The sequence below is a fragment of the Apis dorsata genome, unplaced genomic scaffold (assembly GCF_000469605.1).
Source record: "Apis dorsata unplaced genomic scaffold, Apis dorsata 1.3 scaffold_474, whole genome shotgun sequence".
In the NCBI taxonomy this organism is placed as follows: domain Eukaryota; kingdom Metazoa; phylum Arthropoda; class Insecta; order Hymenoptera; family Apidae; genus Apis; species Apis dorsata.
In genome coordinates, this window is record NW_006263712.1 from 29547 (window position 1) to 47673 (window position 18127).

At 30.4% G+C, this 18127-nt stretch overlaps 1 protein-coding gene across 3 annotated transcripts in view; it reads right to left on the bottom strand.

Moving 5' to 3' along the window:
* Positions 1 to 17433, bottom strand: part of LOC102675059 (sodium/hydrogen exchanger 3) — a 31446-nt gene extending 14013 nt beyond the window's left edge. The window contains exons 1-6 of one of the 3 annotated variants that reach the window (XR_422420.2): positions 16748 to 17433; positions 12963 to 13226; positions 9067 to 9263; positions 8183 to 8439; positions 4445 to 4662; positions 1799 to 2001 (exon numbers count right to left, since the gene is read on the bottom strand). Coding sequence is in view for 2 of the 3 variants with exons in the window: in XM_006620090.2 (XP_006620153.1) it covers positions 1799 to 2001; positions 4445 to 4662; positions 8183 to 8439; positions 9067 to 9263; positions 12963 to 13226; positions 16748 to 17207 (1599 nt within the window). In the remaining variant the exon portion in view is untranslated. The remainder of the gene's footprint in view (positions 1 to 1798; positions 2002 to 4444; positions 4663 to 8182; positions 8440 to 9066; positions 9264 to 12962; positions 13227 to 16747) is intronic. The other 2 variants (XM_006620090.2, XM_006620091.2) reach the window with 2 other exon arrangements.
* Between the last annotated feature and the right edge of the window lie 694 nt (positions 17434 to 18127).

Here is an 18127-nt window from a genome sequence, read left to right on the forward strand (position 1 = left end):
TCTCTCTTGGGCATCATTATTTTTCATCTGAACAGAATTTTTTGGTTTATGAACTGTTTTCAGCTATCGAAGATTTTAATTTTATTTTTCAATTTTACCAAATAAAATAAAAGATGTTGAAATTTTTTAAAACTTCCACGTTTTATTATAAATTGTAATTTAATAATGCTTTTTTTGCAATGAATCTTTTATACGTATTATTAATATTTAATAGTATAGGTGATAGGAAATATGAATATCGTAATACGTAATCTATATTTTAAAATAATTTATAAAACATTTATAAAATAATTATATTGTATTTCGTTAAATTTAAGTCGTATTTTAATTCTACGAACAGTTAAAAATTACTTGCAAAAAAGAATCGTTTATCTCCAATTTAAAAATCCCACTTCATTCAAGCTTTATTTAATTCCGCGAATGGATCAAAAATTGATAGGAGAAACATTAAAGGACACCATCTTGAACTTTGGAAAACCCTTTTAATTTAACTTTCGAACCTTTTAAACCATCCTTAATAATAATTAATGTTAAAGTTTTGAAAAATTCATTTATTCGTGACAAACTTTCGAATCACGTGAACTCCACTTATCGGCCGCCATATTAGAATCGAGGAAATTGAGAAAATTCGTAAGAATAGCTTCGCCAAACCGGCAGAGCCAATGAATAGTTCTTCGAGTCTGAATCAACATTTCTCAAAGTTTACTTGCCGCGAACAACGAGCTCCCTCTCGGAGAAAGAAATGTTGATTTAGAGAAAAAGGGGATGTTCCCTGTTATCGTGTCATTCCCTCGCTGAACCGAGAGGGAGGATCTCGTTTATTATTATTTTTTCACGTACTTCGTGTAAAGAAGAGATTCGAGAAGAGTATCGTTCATCATTACGATGAAGTTTAATTTAAACTTTTCACTATTGCAGGAAGAAAGTTTATATCACCGTTCAACCTTATTGGTTTAAACAACCAGTGTTGTGCACGAAACAATTCTACGTATGTATTGGGAATAATGCAAATGAAAAAACGTAAAGAGCAACCATGAAGTTATAATGGCGTACGTAAAAGGAAACGTAACGATCTCTGTATCCTCGATGGGGAATTACACGCAACAATGGTCGAAAACGAAAAGAAAACGTAATGCACAAATCTTTTCTATTTGCTTAAATGTCTTCTTTTAAGGCAAATACCCTTGAAAAGTTTTCCACGTTATCCTACCACTTCGAATACAAGGAAATGTTGACTCGAACTTTGTGGCTCGGCTTCCATCCTTGTCATTTAACATCGCAACTGTAATAATACTTATTCAACTGATATCTGGAGACATTTCCAGATAAATGGTATATAATAATAAATATTAAAACTAGTTATATAAATATATGCGTTGTAAAATCGATGGATGTTAAGTTCGAAGAATCATTGAATCGAAATATATTTAAAAATATTAAAAATATTAGTATAAGATATAATGGCATTAGGAAACTTATCAAAATGATGAATCTTTTATTTAACTATTCGTAATTTATAAAATATCGAAGATTATTTAGTTTAACATTTCTAAATATATTAGAAAACTTTTGGAAAATATATGAAGAAAAAAGTAAAAAGAAATTGATCGAAAATCAAATTATATTCTATTAAAATTAATATTGATATTCTTCAACTGATTCAACAATAGTTTTCATAATTAAAAGTTAACTGATAGTGGAAATAGAAGACGTAATATTTAATTTTCTTCAATCTCTTTTGTTATCATGCTTCGAAATTAGTTAATTAAACAATTTAGAAATATTATTGCATCCTTACCTGTATGAATACTGTGAAATAAATGACTGCGATCGTGGTAGTGACGAACATCGGTTGTAAAGACACGTGTTTCGGATCGATCAGTAAGACCAGAGCAAATGCTACGGCACCTCGCAAACCACCGTAAGACATCACGAATTTCTCCACCTTGTTCAGCTTGTGCAGTCGGAATTGATTAGCCAACGCTGTCAAGAAGATCACGCCTGAAAATCCATTTCAATCCAAGTCAGCGCATTCAACCCTTTACAAACAGCATGTTACATGAAATCTAGCCATTATTTCCGCGGTCAAATGCCAAAATTTGATATACATGTATTTATCTTATTTTTTTTTTTTAATTGAGATATATATACATTTTCATGTATATCTATAATATATGTTAGTTTGTCAAAGATAGCATGTAGTTTAAAAAAAAAAAAAGGGAAAAGGACAAATTTTATATTTGAGAAACATTGTGATTTTTCATAGCTGAACAAACTTTAAAGTTACTGTACTGTAAAGTTAGCAAAACATGACATATCAGGCTTTGTCATCTGACCACAGATTTATTTCTAGGTTCTACCTCTGTTTGCAATAAATATTATTAGGTTTCCTCTTTTACGTGTAAAATTGGAAAACTGTGATTGATTGTAAATTGTTCTTCTATAAAAAGAAGCATTTCTGTTTACAATAATTGATAATTTCAATTTCTAATTGATAGTGAAAAAACTGTTGTAAACTTTCTTGTAAAGAAAAAGATAATTAACATTTTCAATTTTTTATGAAATAGTACAAAAGATTTTTTTTTATAGAAATTGATTCATTTGTAAGAAATCCACTCGCAATAATTTTTCCATTATATTTTTTTTTATGTTACAACGACAAACGATAAAAAAATCTATCGTTTATCTTTTATCATAAAGAAAAATAATTTTCTTTTGTAAAAAGAGGAAATTTTTTTATTCACGAAAAATGTCAGCTTTTATTCTTTACGTGACAGTGAAAAATTGAAGTTAATCGTTGTTTTAATCTGACAACGAAAGGCTATAGTTAATCGCGACTCCTATTTCGCAAAAAAAAGAAAAAAAAAAGAAGAAAAAAAATGAAATATCCGGATTTGAAAAAAGTAGGATATTTTCAGACTACATAGGGATGACGATGAATTTTTTAAGTGCAGCTAGTGGCCAGCGATTTAGCGATAAACCGTCGATGGAACAGGAAGCCATAAGCCCGTGACAGTAAGCCCTGATGTAAACTGGTGGTTGCGGAAGAAGCTAGACGAATCTTGTTAAGAGTATTTCCAGATATTTCACGATTTAACCGAGAAGATAGATTAGAAAAGTTCGAGTTTTCTCAAGACTATTCTTTTCGTTTATTTTAATGGTAAATGTCAATCTCGATATTGATACTATTTAAATAATTAAATTATTTAGAACAGAAATAGAAAAGTACAACTGAAATGTCCATTAAAAGATCTATATTAATGTAAAAATTTAATATTTCAAAAAGTTTTTCTTCTTCTTTGCTTTTTCATTGTTTCATTCACTTTATTTTTTAATCCTTTTGCAAATCCTGCAAAGTAACATGAAATTTTACCTTTGTAATATTACATTTGATTTTATACGTTTCGTTATAAATCTCTTGTTATAAATATAAAAATAGAAATTCTTTCTAAAAAGTAAGTTGGATACAATGTTATAAATTTTTATGCTATCTTTTTTATAATTAATTATTGTATTTTGTAAAGCAATTCTTTACAATAATAAACTTATTGTAATTATGATATTATACTATGTGTAATATGTATTATAAATTTACTTAAATTTTGAAGATAGTTATTGAAAAAAATAGTGTAAGTTCTATTTATAATGGAATTGTGAAGATCTATTCTATATATACAAATTCACAAAAAAATTACGATAAATTCAACAGTTTTTAAAAAGTTTTCGTCTTGAAAATCATTATTCCATCAATATTTCAGGATCATATTATATAGTAGACCATCTAAATGGAAATTAGCCATCCTGTATAAACTTATTAATAGAATATTGATGACAAATTTATACGTCGAATACATCATGGCCGAATACTTATTGACCAAATTATCTATTGACCAATACTCTACAAAAACCACTTCAGAAATTACCATCGTCTCTCAAAATGAATCTCTCGTTCAACTTTACAGAATTAAGAAGCTAATATCGCCAAAACGGTAAAGCAATCATCCTCGCAAAACACAACTCTATCCCAACCGAACTACTTAATCTTCACCCCTTCTGCTTATCCAAATTATCCGAAACGATACGAAACAATGCCCGGGGGTGGCACGTGCCAAGTTTCCCGGCATCATCCCGCCTCGTTATCCAACAAAAAGGCAAATACCAAAGCGCAAGAAACGCCTATTCTTGGCACGATCGCGTAACCGTTTTGCTAAGTAAGTGACACGCGATAAGCCATGAATCGGTTTAAACCTTAAGACTCCCCCCTTATCTCTTGATACCATTAACAAGACCTACCCCACTTAATCCAGTTTCGTATCGTCCAGTTTGACGCATCGATTGCATCCACGTGAAACCACTTTACTGTCACGAGTTCTTTGTATGACAAACTGCGGGACAATTGATGATTTCACACCCCCAACCTTGATGGGGTGACTCGTATACTCACCGACGATGCGATAGATCGAGCAGAAGACGATGGTCATGACGACGAACCACGTGTTCCAGTCGTGATGGTTGTTCACGGTCGCCACCCCGAGGAACATAAATATGATGGTTTCCGAGCTGCTTGACAGCATTTTCATCGTGTATTTGACCGTGGTGTGCGACTTGTGCGATATATTCGCCTCCACGTAATTCTTCATGGTGATGCCGCAGAAGGTGATCCTGGTGACAAAGGAGAGGTCACGGTTAATCGATGGGGGGAGAAGTGGACAACACGAAGGGGACGAATATGGCGCGAGGGTGGATTCGAGTTCGCGTATCGATCGTAGTCGGTACGTTTCGTAAACGTCGTTGAAATTAATTCGAACGTACGATCCGAGGGTTTACGAAATCGGCGGCTAGAGGCGTCTATTCGATTTACGATATGGATGCGACCGTTGTACACATACGTACTGGAAATTTGTGCGTACGTCTGACTGGAGACTACTATTTGGATCCAAGTTTAGATCCATCCATGATTCACTTGTTAATGTGTGGCGAGAGGAAATTTGATAGGGATTTAACCTCTTGGAAATTGGCGTACATGTGTCTAGTCAGTCGTGAATGTCTTACATTATCTTGCAAGGAAATTTAATTCTGACTTAATGAAATTGTGTGTTTAATGTTGAGTATATAATGAATTATATTTAGAATAATTTTTGTTATTCAAAGATGGAACTAACTCTCATCTTCGTTCTCGTGAATAACATGAATTAATAAAAATATGGATATTAAATAAATATAATTTGCGAATTTTTGAATGAATAAAACTAGGATAAAATTATTATTATTAGAGAAAGATAAAATAAAGAATGGAATAAAAGAATTTAATATTAGTTTTTTGTTTTTTAAATTTTACATCAAGCTGAACTCTTTACTTTCGTTAATATATAAAATACAATCTTTTAAAATAAAGTTCATTAATTTATTTCATAGGAACATGTATAATATACGCGTAAATCTTAATAAAGATATGAAAATGTAGTCAAATTTTGAACAGTTTCTAAAATAACTAAGTAAGTAAGAACTCCAAATAGAGTAGGGATAAAATATGAAACGTGACTTGGGTTAAATATCTCCATCATAAAAAAAAATATCTTACATTTATATCTTTTAATATTTATTCCAATTTTCGATCCTTCTAGAAATAATAATAAATAATTGAATTCTTTTCGATTTTGTATTGTATATTTCTGAATTAATATTCTCAAAAATTTCTGATGAAATTCCAAAATTTCCAGCCACTTCTAAAAATATTGGTACAAGATTACTTGAAAACAGTTCATTCAGTTTGAATTCGCAAAATTATTCGAGCATATTATTAAATTAAATATAAGATTTAAATTAAATAATTTAAATTTAATATAAGATTATATTTCATTTTTTGGAATATTAGTCTCATTTCTTCATCAAATCGAATTTTCTTCAGTTTTAGAATTTGCCTATTCTTCATTTATATATTTATTTTCCAAATTTTCCTTAATCTCGTTATAAAATGGTAACTCAATTCTTCGTATTATAGAAGTATCGCGTTTTACTGTGTTCTACTTTACTTTTAAGAGCAATTGTAAATACATATATAAAGTAAATTAAAAGTACAATATCTTCCATTTAACGATCTATTTCTCTTCGTTGTCCAAATATTGCACATATCACATTCTTTAAACAAATAAATCATCGTTCCACTATAACTACATCACACTCATCCTTCGTTTATTTAAAATCCTTTTGTTCGTCAATCGAACACATGACACTGTTTAATCGTATAAAAAGAAAAAAAAAATCACGATAGCTGAGCAAGAAGCAGCGATTACGGGTTAAGCATATTTGAACAGTTATTACACAGGGCGTACTTTGCATCGGGATCGATCATCGCTACCAACTTCCCCAGGAAACGTGTAAATAATAGACTTAACGAGAATCGTGCTGCTATCGTAGGGTTTTCGAGCATTTATAACGACGATCTGTTACTTTCCTTCTTTCTCCTTTTTTTTTCTCCTTTTTAATAAAGACTTAGCCTTGGGCGAATTATCGAGTAAATCGACGATCACGAAAAGAGTCAGGCTTCCCTTTAACCTTTTTCTTCCTTCCACGACACGGTTCGAGGATTTGATAATGAAAAAAAAAAAAAAAATAAATAAAAGAAGAGAAAGAAAAAAGGAAAAAAATATGAGAAAAAAATTTCAAAGTTTCGTTTAAAGAACAGTTCCAAGAGATTGATTAAAAGCGTATCGATGAATCGTTTCGCCCTTGGATGGCGAGGTAACATGGCGAGGTTTCATCGAATATGCTATATATATGTATGTAACGATTCGCGTGAGAGCTGGGAGGTCCTTTTTGGAATTTATTGCCGGCCGAGAGCGTGTCGAGAGAAGTGAGTTGGCACACTCGTGTTGCACATTTCTAGGTCGCGGTGGCCACGTGCAGGGCATTTTCGGTTTATCGATGTAAACAAGGGAAATTTGCATATGTTACAGGGTTGTTTCGTTGATGAACTGGTTTTCTCGAGTTTTGTGTTTTATTACCTGTACGAGATTGGCTTTGACTGGTATATAAGTTTACCAACTAATGTTTCGAGATATATTATTATTTTTATATTTTATATTTCATTTTTATTATTTAAATTACGAAGAATATTGTTATAATTGATGATAGAATCGAACAGATTTTGTAAATGGAGAGTATATATGTCGTCAAAATTCACGAAAATATAAATTAAAAATTAAGCGAAATAATAATGAAATGGTCTGAATATATTAATGTAATTTTGAAACATGAAATGTTTTATTAAAAATATTTCGTGTTTAAAAATCTCAAGAAATATTCTTTTTTTACATGAGAAAGTTTCGAAAATTTTAATATAGAAATAACTACTTATTAGATTCTCTCTTAATTGTATTTAATAGTTATTATGAAAGTATACTTGTTTGTTCGTGTAGTTTTGTCTAAATAATCTGCAAGTGTCACCAAAGTTTCCAAACAATACTAATTACAAGCTTTCGTTATAAAAAATATTCAAGTATGAAGTTGGAAATTTGTAAACTGAATGAGAAATTCTTTGAAAGAATTTATGATCATTATTCTCAAAAATTAAAATATGGAAATGGAAATAATTAAATCTGAAAATCTTAAATTATTAAAAAAATTAACTGAAATAAAATTTATAAATATTTATTACTTATTCCTTTAAACAAGTGTTTCTCAATCTGTTTTGACTTCCAACCCTCTTTTGTAATATTCAAATACATCGTAAACTTTCTCTTGCTTTTGAATTAATTAATTAAGAGGATCATCCTTTTGTAAAATAACAATTTTAAAATAATGTACATGTATAATTTAGAGTCTTAATTTAATTTTCTTCCAATCCAAAACTTTCGAAATTCAAAACTATTATTTTTTCCTTTTCTTTTTCTTTTTTCTAAGAAACATTATTTCGTAAAAAATTAAAATATAAAATATTTTAATCTCTAGAATTCAAAGAGATTTCCTAGTCAATCAATATTAATAACAATCATCTTTTTGATAGAATTAAAAGAATCTCGAAAGTTTCCAACCATAGAAACAATGATTCCCACTTTTTAACTCTTTTCATTTCATTAGAAACCACACTCTTAAACCCACTCAAAATATACCAATTACGAATGATCATTAAACTTTCACGATCTGTAAAAAGTATTCACCAGAAGAGGATCAGTTTACTCACGCCAGTATGCTGGACATATGAAAGATCTCGGCGTTTAGGTAGGCCAGGTAAGCCATGACGAATATGAAGATGGGCTCGATCACGCGAACCTGGTGGGTGAACCTTGTAACAAAACCGGTACCAAAGCCCCATATCACCCCTATTATCGTGCCACCGATCGCCACCACGAAGAACGAAGCCAATCCCGAGAGAACGTCCGTGTAGAGTATTTCCGTCGGCCCTATCTCGTTGTAAGCCTCGAACATATGGTACAGCACCTGTGTGTCATTAAACAACCGTAACTTATTAAGCTGTTCCAATGATTAAGAGATTCCGCGAAGTTAATTAATTAATTAGAAATTTTTCAGACTGCAATTGGATCAGACTGCAATGAAAAGAGGTCTTATGGACAAGGAAATCGTACAATTTGATATAATATAATAATCGTTATTGGCAGATCGAGGATTATCTAATTTGGACTGAGATTAAATTTGAATTCATTCTAATAACAATTTTAACTTTTATTCGTAGTCGAGTAATTTGATTAGAATTCATGCTCTCTATCGTATCATTTCTGTATCTATTTAAGCGTATTATTTATCCCAGCTCTTTCAGATTCTACGAATCCATTTATTTTGGGTTAATTTTAAGCGAACTGTAAATATAAATGATCGAACGACAGAATGATTCAATCGAAATTATTCGAGCGTCAAGAGAAACATCATTTTAGAATATAATATTTTAAGTATTTTTGTTCATTTATGAATTATTATATAAATATTACGTTTCTACTTTCTTGTTTTTCTTTTTTTCTTTACATTTTTTTTTTGAATAATCACTGAACTATATTTAAAACAAATCTAATCTGGTTTAAATTGTTTAAATCGTGCATAAAGAATACTTACCACGGTGACAGCGTCGTTCAATAAGCTCTCCCCAAAAACAACGATATACAAGATTTCATTCACGTGGATTTCTTCGAAGACAGCTAACACGGCGACAGGATCAACTGCGCTGATCAACGCGGAGAACAGGAACATTTGCAAAAGTGGTGTTTCGAATCCGAAAAGGCCACTTTTACCCAACACCCACAACGAAGCACCTATGAACAATTTAAAAGAGTACTTATAAATAAAATAAAAAAGAAAAGTAGAGAAAAATATTAAAATTTTTGGTTAATCAATATTTATCCGTTCAATATTTAGCTTAATTGAAATTAAATGCGATTAAATGCGATTGAAATACAGTTATTGAAATTTTAGAAACAGTTCATTAAAAGATCAAAACGCAAGTTGTTGGATTTTCAATAATTTGGTTAAATATTTCATTCGTAAGCTCGTTTAACCGCTTTAAATTATGAATGTTAAGTACTTTATAGATTATTCCATTAATTTTCGATAAAATTGGATTTGAGCCAATAACAGATGTTCATATGTTTGCGTTTTAAATATATGTATTTTTTTTTTCTTTTTTTGGAAAAAATTATTTAATGGACGTATTATTCTCTCTTTTTAAACGGAATTAAAATTGTAGAGAACACGATAATTCCGAATAGGAAGAGATATTCGTTCAACGTATTATAATACACAAAGAATAACTGTATCGTAAAATTGTTGTTGAACAACAAATTGATACAAAAAGTTATTTCAAACTTTTAATAATTCATTCGTTAATTGTTAAAAGTTTATTATGTTTAACAATGTTTCTCATTATAATAGAGTTTATATTAGTATTGAATACTTTTTTAATGGTATTATTATACACATTATACATATTCATTATTCGAAGTTACTAGGTTATCTCTATTCGAAACGACTTCAATCGAATAACTTGATTTGTACGAATTCAAACTTGAATTAAAACTTGTATTCAGTTCACTTCAGTTCACTAATCTATTGAATTCGAAGAATTTGATTAATCTAAATGAGACTTTATCAGGTTTATTAATATTCATCAAACTAAAAATCGAAATTTTTATTTTAATTATTTATCGTTTGATCGAGTCTTTTTTTGTTTTTCTTTAATTTATATTTTAATTTTCAGCATGACTAGAAATATTATATATATATTGTAAATTTACGTACATACTTCGTAAACTGTCGTGTTATATTATCGTTATATCTTCATATTATTTTTGACAGGAGAGGGCGTGCAATCTACTATCTTTTCTAAAAATAGCGATCTTAATGACTGAAACACAAATTACTAGCAAAATGTTACACGACAATCACAAAAATAGAATAAAAATTTATTCTCATAAACTAGTTCTTTTTTTATTATTAAAATAGTTATGAAGATATGTTTCTATTTCGATTCTCGTATCAGTTTCAGAATATTGTTATATTTACTTTTTCGATTTGATTCGATGATTTGTTTCCTTGATTGGGTTTTTCCTGTCTATCAATAACAGAATGAATTCTGTAACGATGAATATGATACGATATATAGTATGAATATTCTAATTTATAATAAACGCGAATAGTATGTTCTCATTTCTATTCTTAATCCAATGATTTTAATTTCTCAATGATTAAAACTTTCTATTTTATCTTTGACGAAGTTTCAGCGAACAAATGATGAAATAAATTCCACAGTGATTTATATTTTAATTTATAATAAAACATATTAAACGTGAGTGTTCTTCTTTTTTTATATTAAACATTTCCTCGTCATATTCTTAATCTACCAATCATCCTTCCTCAATTCTATTCATGAATCATATTAGACTCTATATAATATAACGAATTCTAAACAAGATATCCATGTATCGATTTCATTGAATCGATGAATCAGTAAATCGACAGAATAAAAATCGTCACTGTAAAATATTTCGATGATTAATTCACCGATGATAATAATACCGTAAGAAACCTCACCAACTACGTGGAGTCTTTAATTATCGCGGACATCATCGTCCTCTCGTGTAAGAGAACGTTTCGTAACGAAGCGCCGTTTCGTGAACGACACGTGCCACAAACAGAAATTGCGTGGGCGGTTCGACGTCCGCTTTTCACTCTCGATACAGATCTAGATGTGGGACTCTCTGTACATTGGGTGATTACGAAACATCGACCGACTAAACTTTGCAAAGATATTGACGTACGAAAGTGATCGACTTAAGTAGCTTCAAATACAGAAAATAATCGGATATTAAGTCGAACCACGAGTATCGTGTAGATTGCGAGTTTTTGGATACTGTATTGTATACTGTTTTTGTAATTTGTTACAGATATTTATGATGGAATAATAATAGAACAAAGAAAGATTTAATTTAAAAAAAAAATTAAGACTTCATGTGAATTAATTTAATAGTATAAATTTGATTTTTTAAACGAAAATTTGTAAATTTTTATTAAGAAGTCTTCTTTTTATTCTTATTGTAAAAATCATAGCTGAATGAAATATATTTAATATAAAATATTATACAACATATGTAAAATATATATTAAACGAAATGGTGGTTGATTTTTTTCATTAAAAAAGCGAAGTTAATTATGATTTAATCCCTTGATATTGATATGTTTAAACTTCGAAATAACGATTAACCAAATATATCCTAAAATTCCTTACGTAATTTTCCTGAAGGAGATTCAAGAAGATTGTAAATTAAAAAAAAAATGTATAAGTATAAACAAATATGTGTATATTTGTGCAAGATGCATACACAATAATAATCGAAAGTGAGAATTATTTTATCGAGTTTTTGTTCTGAAGAGACAAGCTAACAAAAATAATAATAATAAAATAATTGAATTTGAAGAATTTTATTGGAAGAATTTACCGAATTGCATGATTTAATTGCGTCGAACTATTTTTATAATATCAAGTGAATTTTTGATGTGAATAAGAAGAGCGTGGATATAAAAGAATTGCTACTGATAAAATTGTTACTGATTTTGTTAAAATTCCTGTAAATCATTCAGATGACGTGAAAATACACGATGCTGTTAGTGAAGTGTTGACAGACTTTACCATTTAATCAAGAACGAATCTTTTATTCCATTACGAGAACTAATTAGCTCTGTAAAGTGCACTTGCACGATTTTATCGCATCAAAAGCCGCTTATGTTCGAGAAAGAAGTGTTCCTGGACCAGCATCAATAATTTCACAAGCAGTTTTCAGAATCATTCTTTATCATGCATTTCTACAAAAGTAACATGAAGGAAAGAAAAGCTAAATAAAATAGAAGTTATAAAAGTATCAAAAAGGGAAATATTACTATGAAGCTAAATACAAAGTAGAGAAAATGAGAAAATTTACTCATTTCAATGAGAGTTCTTTAAAAAAAAAAAAATCTGACTATTACTTATTACTATTACTGAAATTACTAAAAAGTAATTTCTCGATTTATATTGGAAAAGAACATTCATATCCATGATCTTTTTAATTCATCCACTCATTTTCCAAAGAGGAGATTGAAAATAAAAGAAAAAAGATCAATCCAACTAAAATTATTACTCCTTATTTAAAAGAAGAGAGGATTTATTCTCTGCACCTGATAATTCTTCGTTACCTGATAATTAATATTGAATTATTGATGAACCAATTCAGGTGACGTTACTTAATTTTAGAATAGCTTATTTTAATTTTCAAATATGAAACATAAATGAAGAATAAAAGAAATTATCGAGTAAAAATAAAATTTATACCCATATTTCTAATTTTAAAATAAAAATAATTCCTCCTTTTATGATAATCTAAATATTATTATTAAAATAAAACGCATTCCATTCCTCGCAAATATTAAAATAAAATCACATGCACATACTTTCAAAGTATATAGAATCCATTTTTACCAACCTATCGACAAAGTGTTAAATATAGTCCCAACGACGGCGAACAGAAGTATAGTTCCCAGATGGTCGAAGAACAGTCGATTCGGCATGAAGTATCCAGCATCCAGGATAATAGGCGGCAGCATGTAGAGGAAGAATGTGTCGGGAGTGAGAGGCGACACGTGGACACTGCTCGCCTGGAACAGTAGGACACCAACCACCACGCCGACAACGATCAGCAAACAGGATTCCGGAAAGATCTTGCTGAGCTTCGGCGTCATGTGGAAGCCTGTAAACGCATGATTTAACACTCGTTCAGCGGCCCGTATACCGATGGAAAATGGAAAGAAAGGGAAGAACGGTGGAGAACCCTTTTGGTGGTTGGGCATAGTGGTAGGATGCAAACAATAGTTCCGTTATTAACCCTCGTTTGGAGAACAGCGAGGCTCAAGCTACTTTTTAAACCGCCTGTTGCGGGGAAATTGGTTTCCTTGTTTTTGGTTTTTGGTGCACCTCTTTTTTGATGGTTTAGGGTAGTGGAAATTTCGTTGGATGGTGTTGAGTGTGGTTACAAATATTTGTTATATTGTTGTATTGCATCTGTTATTATTTACACCATGGAGAGTTAAATTTGAAATTTGATTTCAGTCGATCGAACGTTTCAACGTGTAAAATAATTAGAGATATTAATTTAATAGAAATATTTGGGCATAGACGTGTTATTGATTATGAAAGTATGAATATTCAATCAAATGTGTTATGGCTACCGTGAATCTATGCGAATGTTTATATACATTATATCAAATTTATTCTCTTGATTTATGAGGTATATGTATTATTATTATTCATTGTATGCCGAACTAATTTGAAATTTAATTTCATTCGATTAAAGTTTTACTGAAATTATATTTCTCACATATTGAAAATGTTAATTTGATACGAATATTTCTACATAGATCCATTATTGATTGCGAAAATATGAAAATTCATCCAAGTTATAAATAGCTTTGAAAAGTAGCTTGTTGAAATAATAATATAAACCAGTTGAGTGAAATTTTAAATATAGCGAGTAAAAGATTAAGTGCTTGTATTAAACTAGTCAATTTCAAAAGCTAAATTAATCAATTGCTCTTTTCAAAGATGTTTGATTTATACAATTAATTGATTAATTTATAAATGGTTTAAATTTTAAAAATCGTATAAGTCTATTTTAAAATTACCTATATTAATGATTATTAAACTGATAAATATTCAATGAGATGACACTATATATCAATTGGAATAATTTGGATGAATTTTCAATCAAATCTATTTTGAAAAAATGAATGTATTTCAAATGAATTTTCTTTGCAACTGGGATATTGAATATTTTTATAATTTAATCAATTTACGACGTAATTAATGTTTGCAACGTTCGTTATTTGTATTATTCCAATTATAAATTATTCTATTATTTGTTTAAAATTTTTATAAAAATTTAGATCACGAATTCGTTTGATATATGATACAAAAAACATTTGCATTAAAAATTAAATTATTAATCAATAACTTGCGTAATTGTAGTGCAAAAGATATTCGATTTTTCGTTATTTTTGTTGTTGTGTTTGGTTTGTTTCGTTTATTTGAATTTTTATTTCAAGACCACGTGAAAAAAAGCATGATATATTTTATTGATTTTATTTTTGTCAATTTTTTCATTTTTATATGCCATTTTAATTAAAAAAATTTAATGCTTTAATCTTTTTAAAATTAAATTCTTTTCCATCTTTAAAAAGAATCGTTTTTTCATTATTTATTAACTTTAAAAATGCATTATTTCTGAATCTCATTTCACTGAATCTATATTAATAATAAAAAAAATAAATGCTCTCGTCGTTTGACTAATAAATATTTGTAGTGTATAATGTTGCGTGTACGCAACATCAAGCGTGAAAAGGTTAATATGACCTAGTTGGAAATGGGAACATTCTTTTAGGGTCAAAGATACAAGTCTTCGATAAATTAAGTCTAAACTTTTGAAGAAGACATATAATCATATAATTGCTGCTATAACAAACAATATTTATATAATGTTAAAAATCAAATAAATATATCTACATGACAAATACAATTCTGATAATGAAATTGATCGATAGACTCTTAAATTTTTTCATTTCTTATAAAAATTAAAGAAATATGAGGTATATTTTCCCACTATAATATTTATTTTTGAACATTTTAAATTAAGCAATTAAAAAATAATATTTAAATGCATTTTTAAAGTGCATACGTGATATCTTACAGACATTAATGTCAAATACAAGATAGAATTATTGGTTTTTATTCTTGCAAAATATATAGAATCTATAAAAAGCCATATTGTATGAGTATAGTAGTTCACGTGCACGTTACAAACACGATCGATTGAGAAACAAGTAGAACCTCTGTTATTTGAATCTCCAGTTTGTGGATGTTCTATTAAGGTCTCTGAACAGTGTATTATCGATACTGTTGTATTATTCTCTCCTATTTCGCAATGGGGATGCTTTACACCGATTCGAAATATAGTAGAATGTAACACAATGTACCTCTATTTATAGAGTTTAATATGAATCTAATATCCAATAATCATTTATATCAATGGTAATATTCATGAGTGGACTTTATACTTTATACAAATCATGAGACAATCGATCTATTTAACACTAGTTAAAATTATTCCAAATAATAAAAACGGATAAGTATTTTCTATAAATTATTTATTAAAAAGAGAAAAATAAAAGAATATTTGAATAATTTATAGGATTTATCCGTGAAATTTATTTGCATTCGTTTGAATTTTTCAAACAATAGAAAACACGCTACGATTTTATCATTGTTTTATAAATATACGAATAAACATACAGAGAAATGTATATTCGAACAAATCGGATTAAAATTCGGTCGTACGTTTCCACTTCGATAATTTTCAATATTTGCTGCAATTTTGTTTCAATGTTTTTATAAAAAATTATCTATCAACTATATATCGTGTTCCGGAAATTATAGAAAAGTTATTTCAACCAAACAATGAAATCTATCTTCTGTCTTCTAATTATTCTCTTTTATAAAATATTTAGCTAATCTCAATTATTTTAGAAATTTATTTTTCAATATCTATATCTATTACCTTTCATAAATTTTAATATTATCGTTTAGAATAAAAGAAAATCTATATCATCGATGGGAAACAATAATAAAAGCTAAATCGTAAATCAAATATTGTCTTTTATGTTCCGTTTAATAAAATATCAATATTGTCATCAATTAAAAGAGAAGAAAATCCACGTTGTTCCAAGCAAACGATTTCATTTCTTTTAATTATTAGCTTTTACAAAACATCAATCCCAATTATTTATCACTTTTTAATTATACCGTATTCACGAATCCCAATATTATCGCAAGGAATAAAAGAAAATCCATATCAGGTAATAACGAAACCTCAATTGTAAATTAAATATTATTCTATCTTCCATCCAACAAATCTCAATATTGTCATAAGGAATGAAAAGGAAACTAGTTCGAGCAAACAACAATAATTTTTCTATCTTTCAAGTATCATCTTAGAATATATTTACCAAGTCCCCATATTACAAAAAAAAAAAACAAAAAAAAAACGCGAAATATTATTTGCAAATCAAATTCTAACCCTTTCGAACGATCTCTCGATCCAAAGTTAAAATCCATAAAGGTTCATCGATCCTCCCTCGCGCGTCAACCATCCAACAACATCAACAAACAACCATCAAAGTCCCTGAACCAGAACCAAGTTCCAAGTTCAAGATTCCATACCTATTTTCGCGATGCTGGCAAAGAAGATCCATATTCCAATGACAAACGGTGTCTCGACGCGATGAAACTCCACAGACATGATCTTATACTCCGGCTTATGTTTTTCGATCTTTTCGACAGCGTGAGGCGACAGAAGTTCGATCGAGTTCGCCCCTTTCTCCTGTCCAGACGACAGACTTCGAAAAGAGACGTCATCCGGGAGGGAGCCATCGATAGGGCCCATTGGTCCAAAGCTCTTGCCTGGATACGGCTTCCTGAGATCCCTGGGTAAGTCGTGGTCGTCGATGATGGGCCCGTGCATCGCATAATCGTTGATGGGTATTCGCCTGTCCGGTTGCAGATGATCGGGCATAGATTCGTAGAACTTGACCAAGCCTGTCCGTCCGCCTGTTGGCCAACCAGCGACGAGTAGGATGAGAACAAACGCGATCATCGTCGAGGTGACAGCACGTGTAGCCATGACGACGTGACACGGCGACTGTGATGCTGATCGCGGGGACCGCGCTGCTCGTTCGCGCTCGTCCACCGGTGCTGAGTCACCCTCAGTACCATCAGAAGAGACCTCCAACCACTAGGAACCTACACCTTGAAAGGCTCCCGCTGTTCAGAGAGTCGGGACCCTCCTATGCTCTCGAGCTCACCCTTCAACTCCCTTCAACGCACGACTATTTCGCTCGCGACACGTTCCCAAGATTTCTATGAGTTATTCAACGTCGAAAATTATTATTATTATTATTATTATTATTATTATTATTAATTTGACTAATATTGATCGTTTAAGAAGTTGAGTTTTTATTGTATCACACGTGGAAGACGATCGTTTCACTAAATACGACAATACGATTGGTTTATACACTTTTTATTCAACGAAGTTCGAGATTAAGACGAGCCAATGTTTATTGCTTTTACGGCAGGTATTTTACGGCTCACGGATTAGCCGGTCTGTTTTCTGTCACTGATTTAATCATAACGTAGAGACGGAGAAAATACACACACGATTCGCGATAGGAACTACGAGTTTTTGTTTGAACAGTATGTATGCACTCGATATTCTCGATATTCTTCCTCTTCTGAGATCCAGATTATAACGTTGGATTTGGATTTGTTAATAGCGGCCCAGAATAATTCGCGTATATATATATGTGTGTGTGTATATATATATATATATATATATATCGATTCCACGAGACGCAGCTGGGATCCTGGTGGCAAGAAACAGCTAGCAATTTTCCATCCTTCTCTCGATTGTGTCGGCCCAAGTGCTTCTATATTTGTATCCTCGCTGACCTTTCTCGGCCACGAGTTCTCTAGCCAATTTTCCAGTCATGATGTCAACGAACCCTTCGATACGCTTGGGGGGAGCAAGAGAGAGAGTGGGAG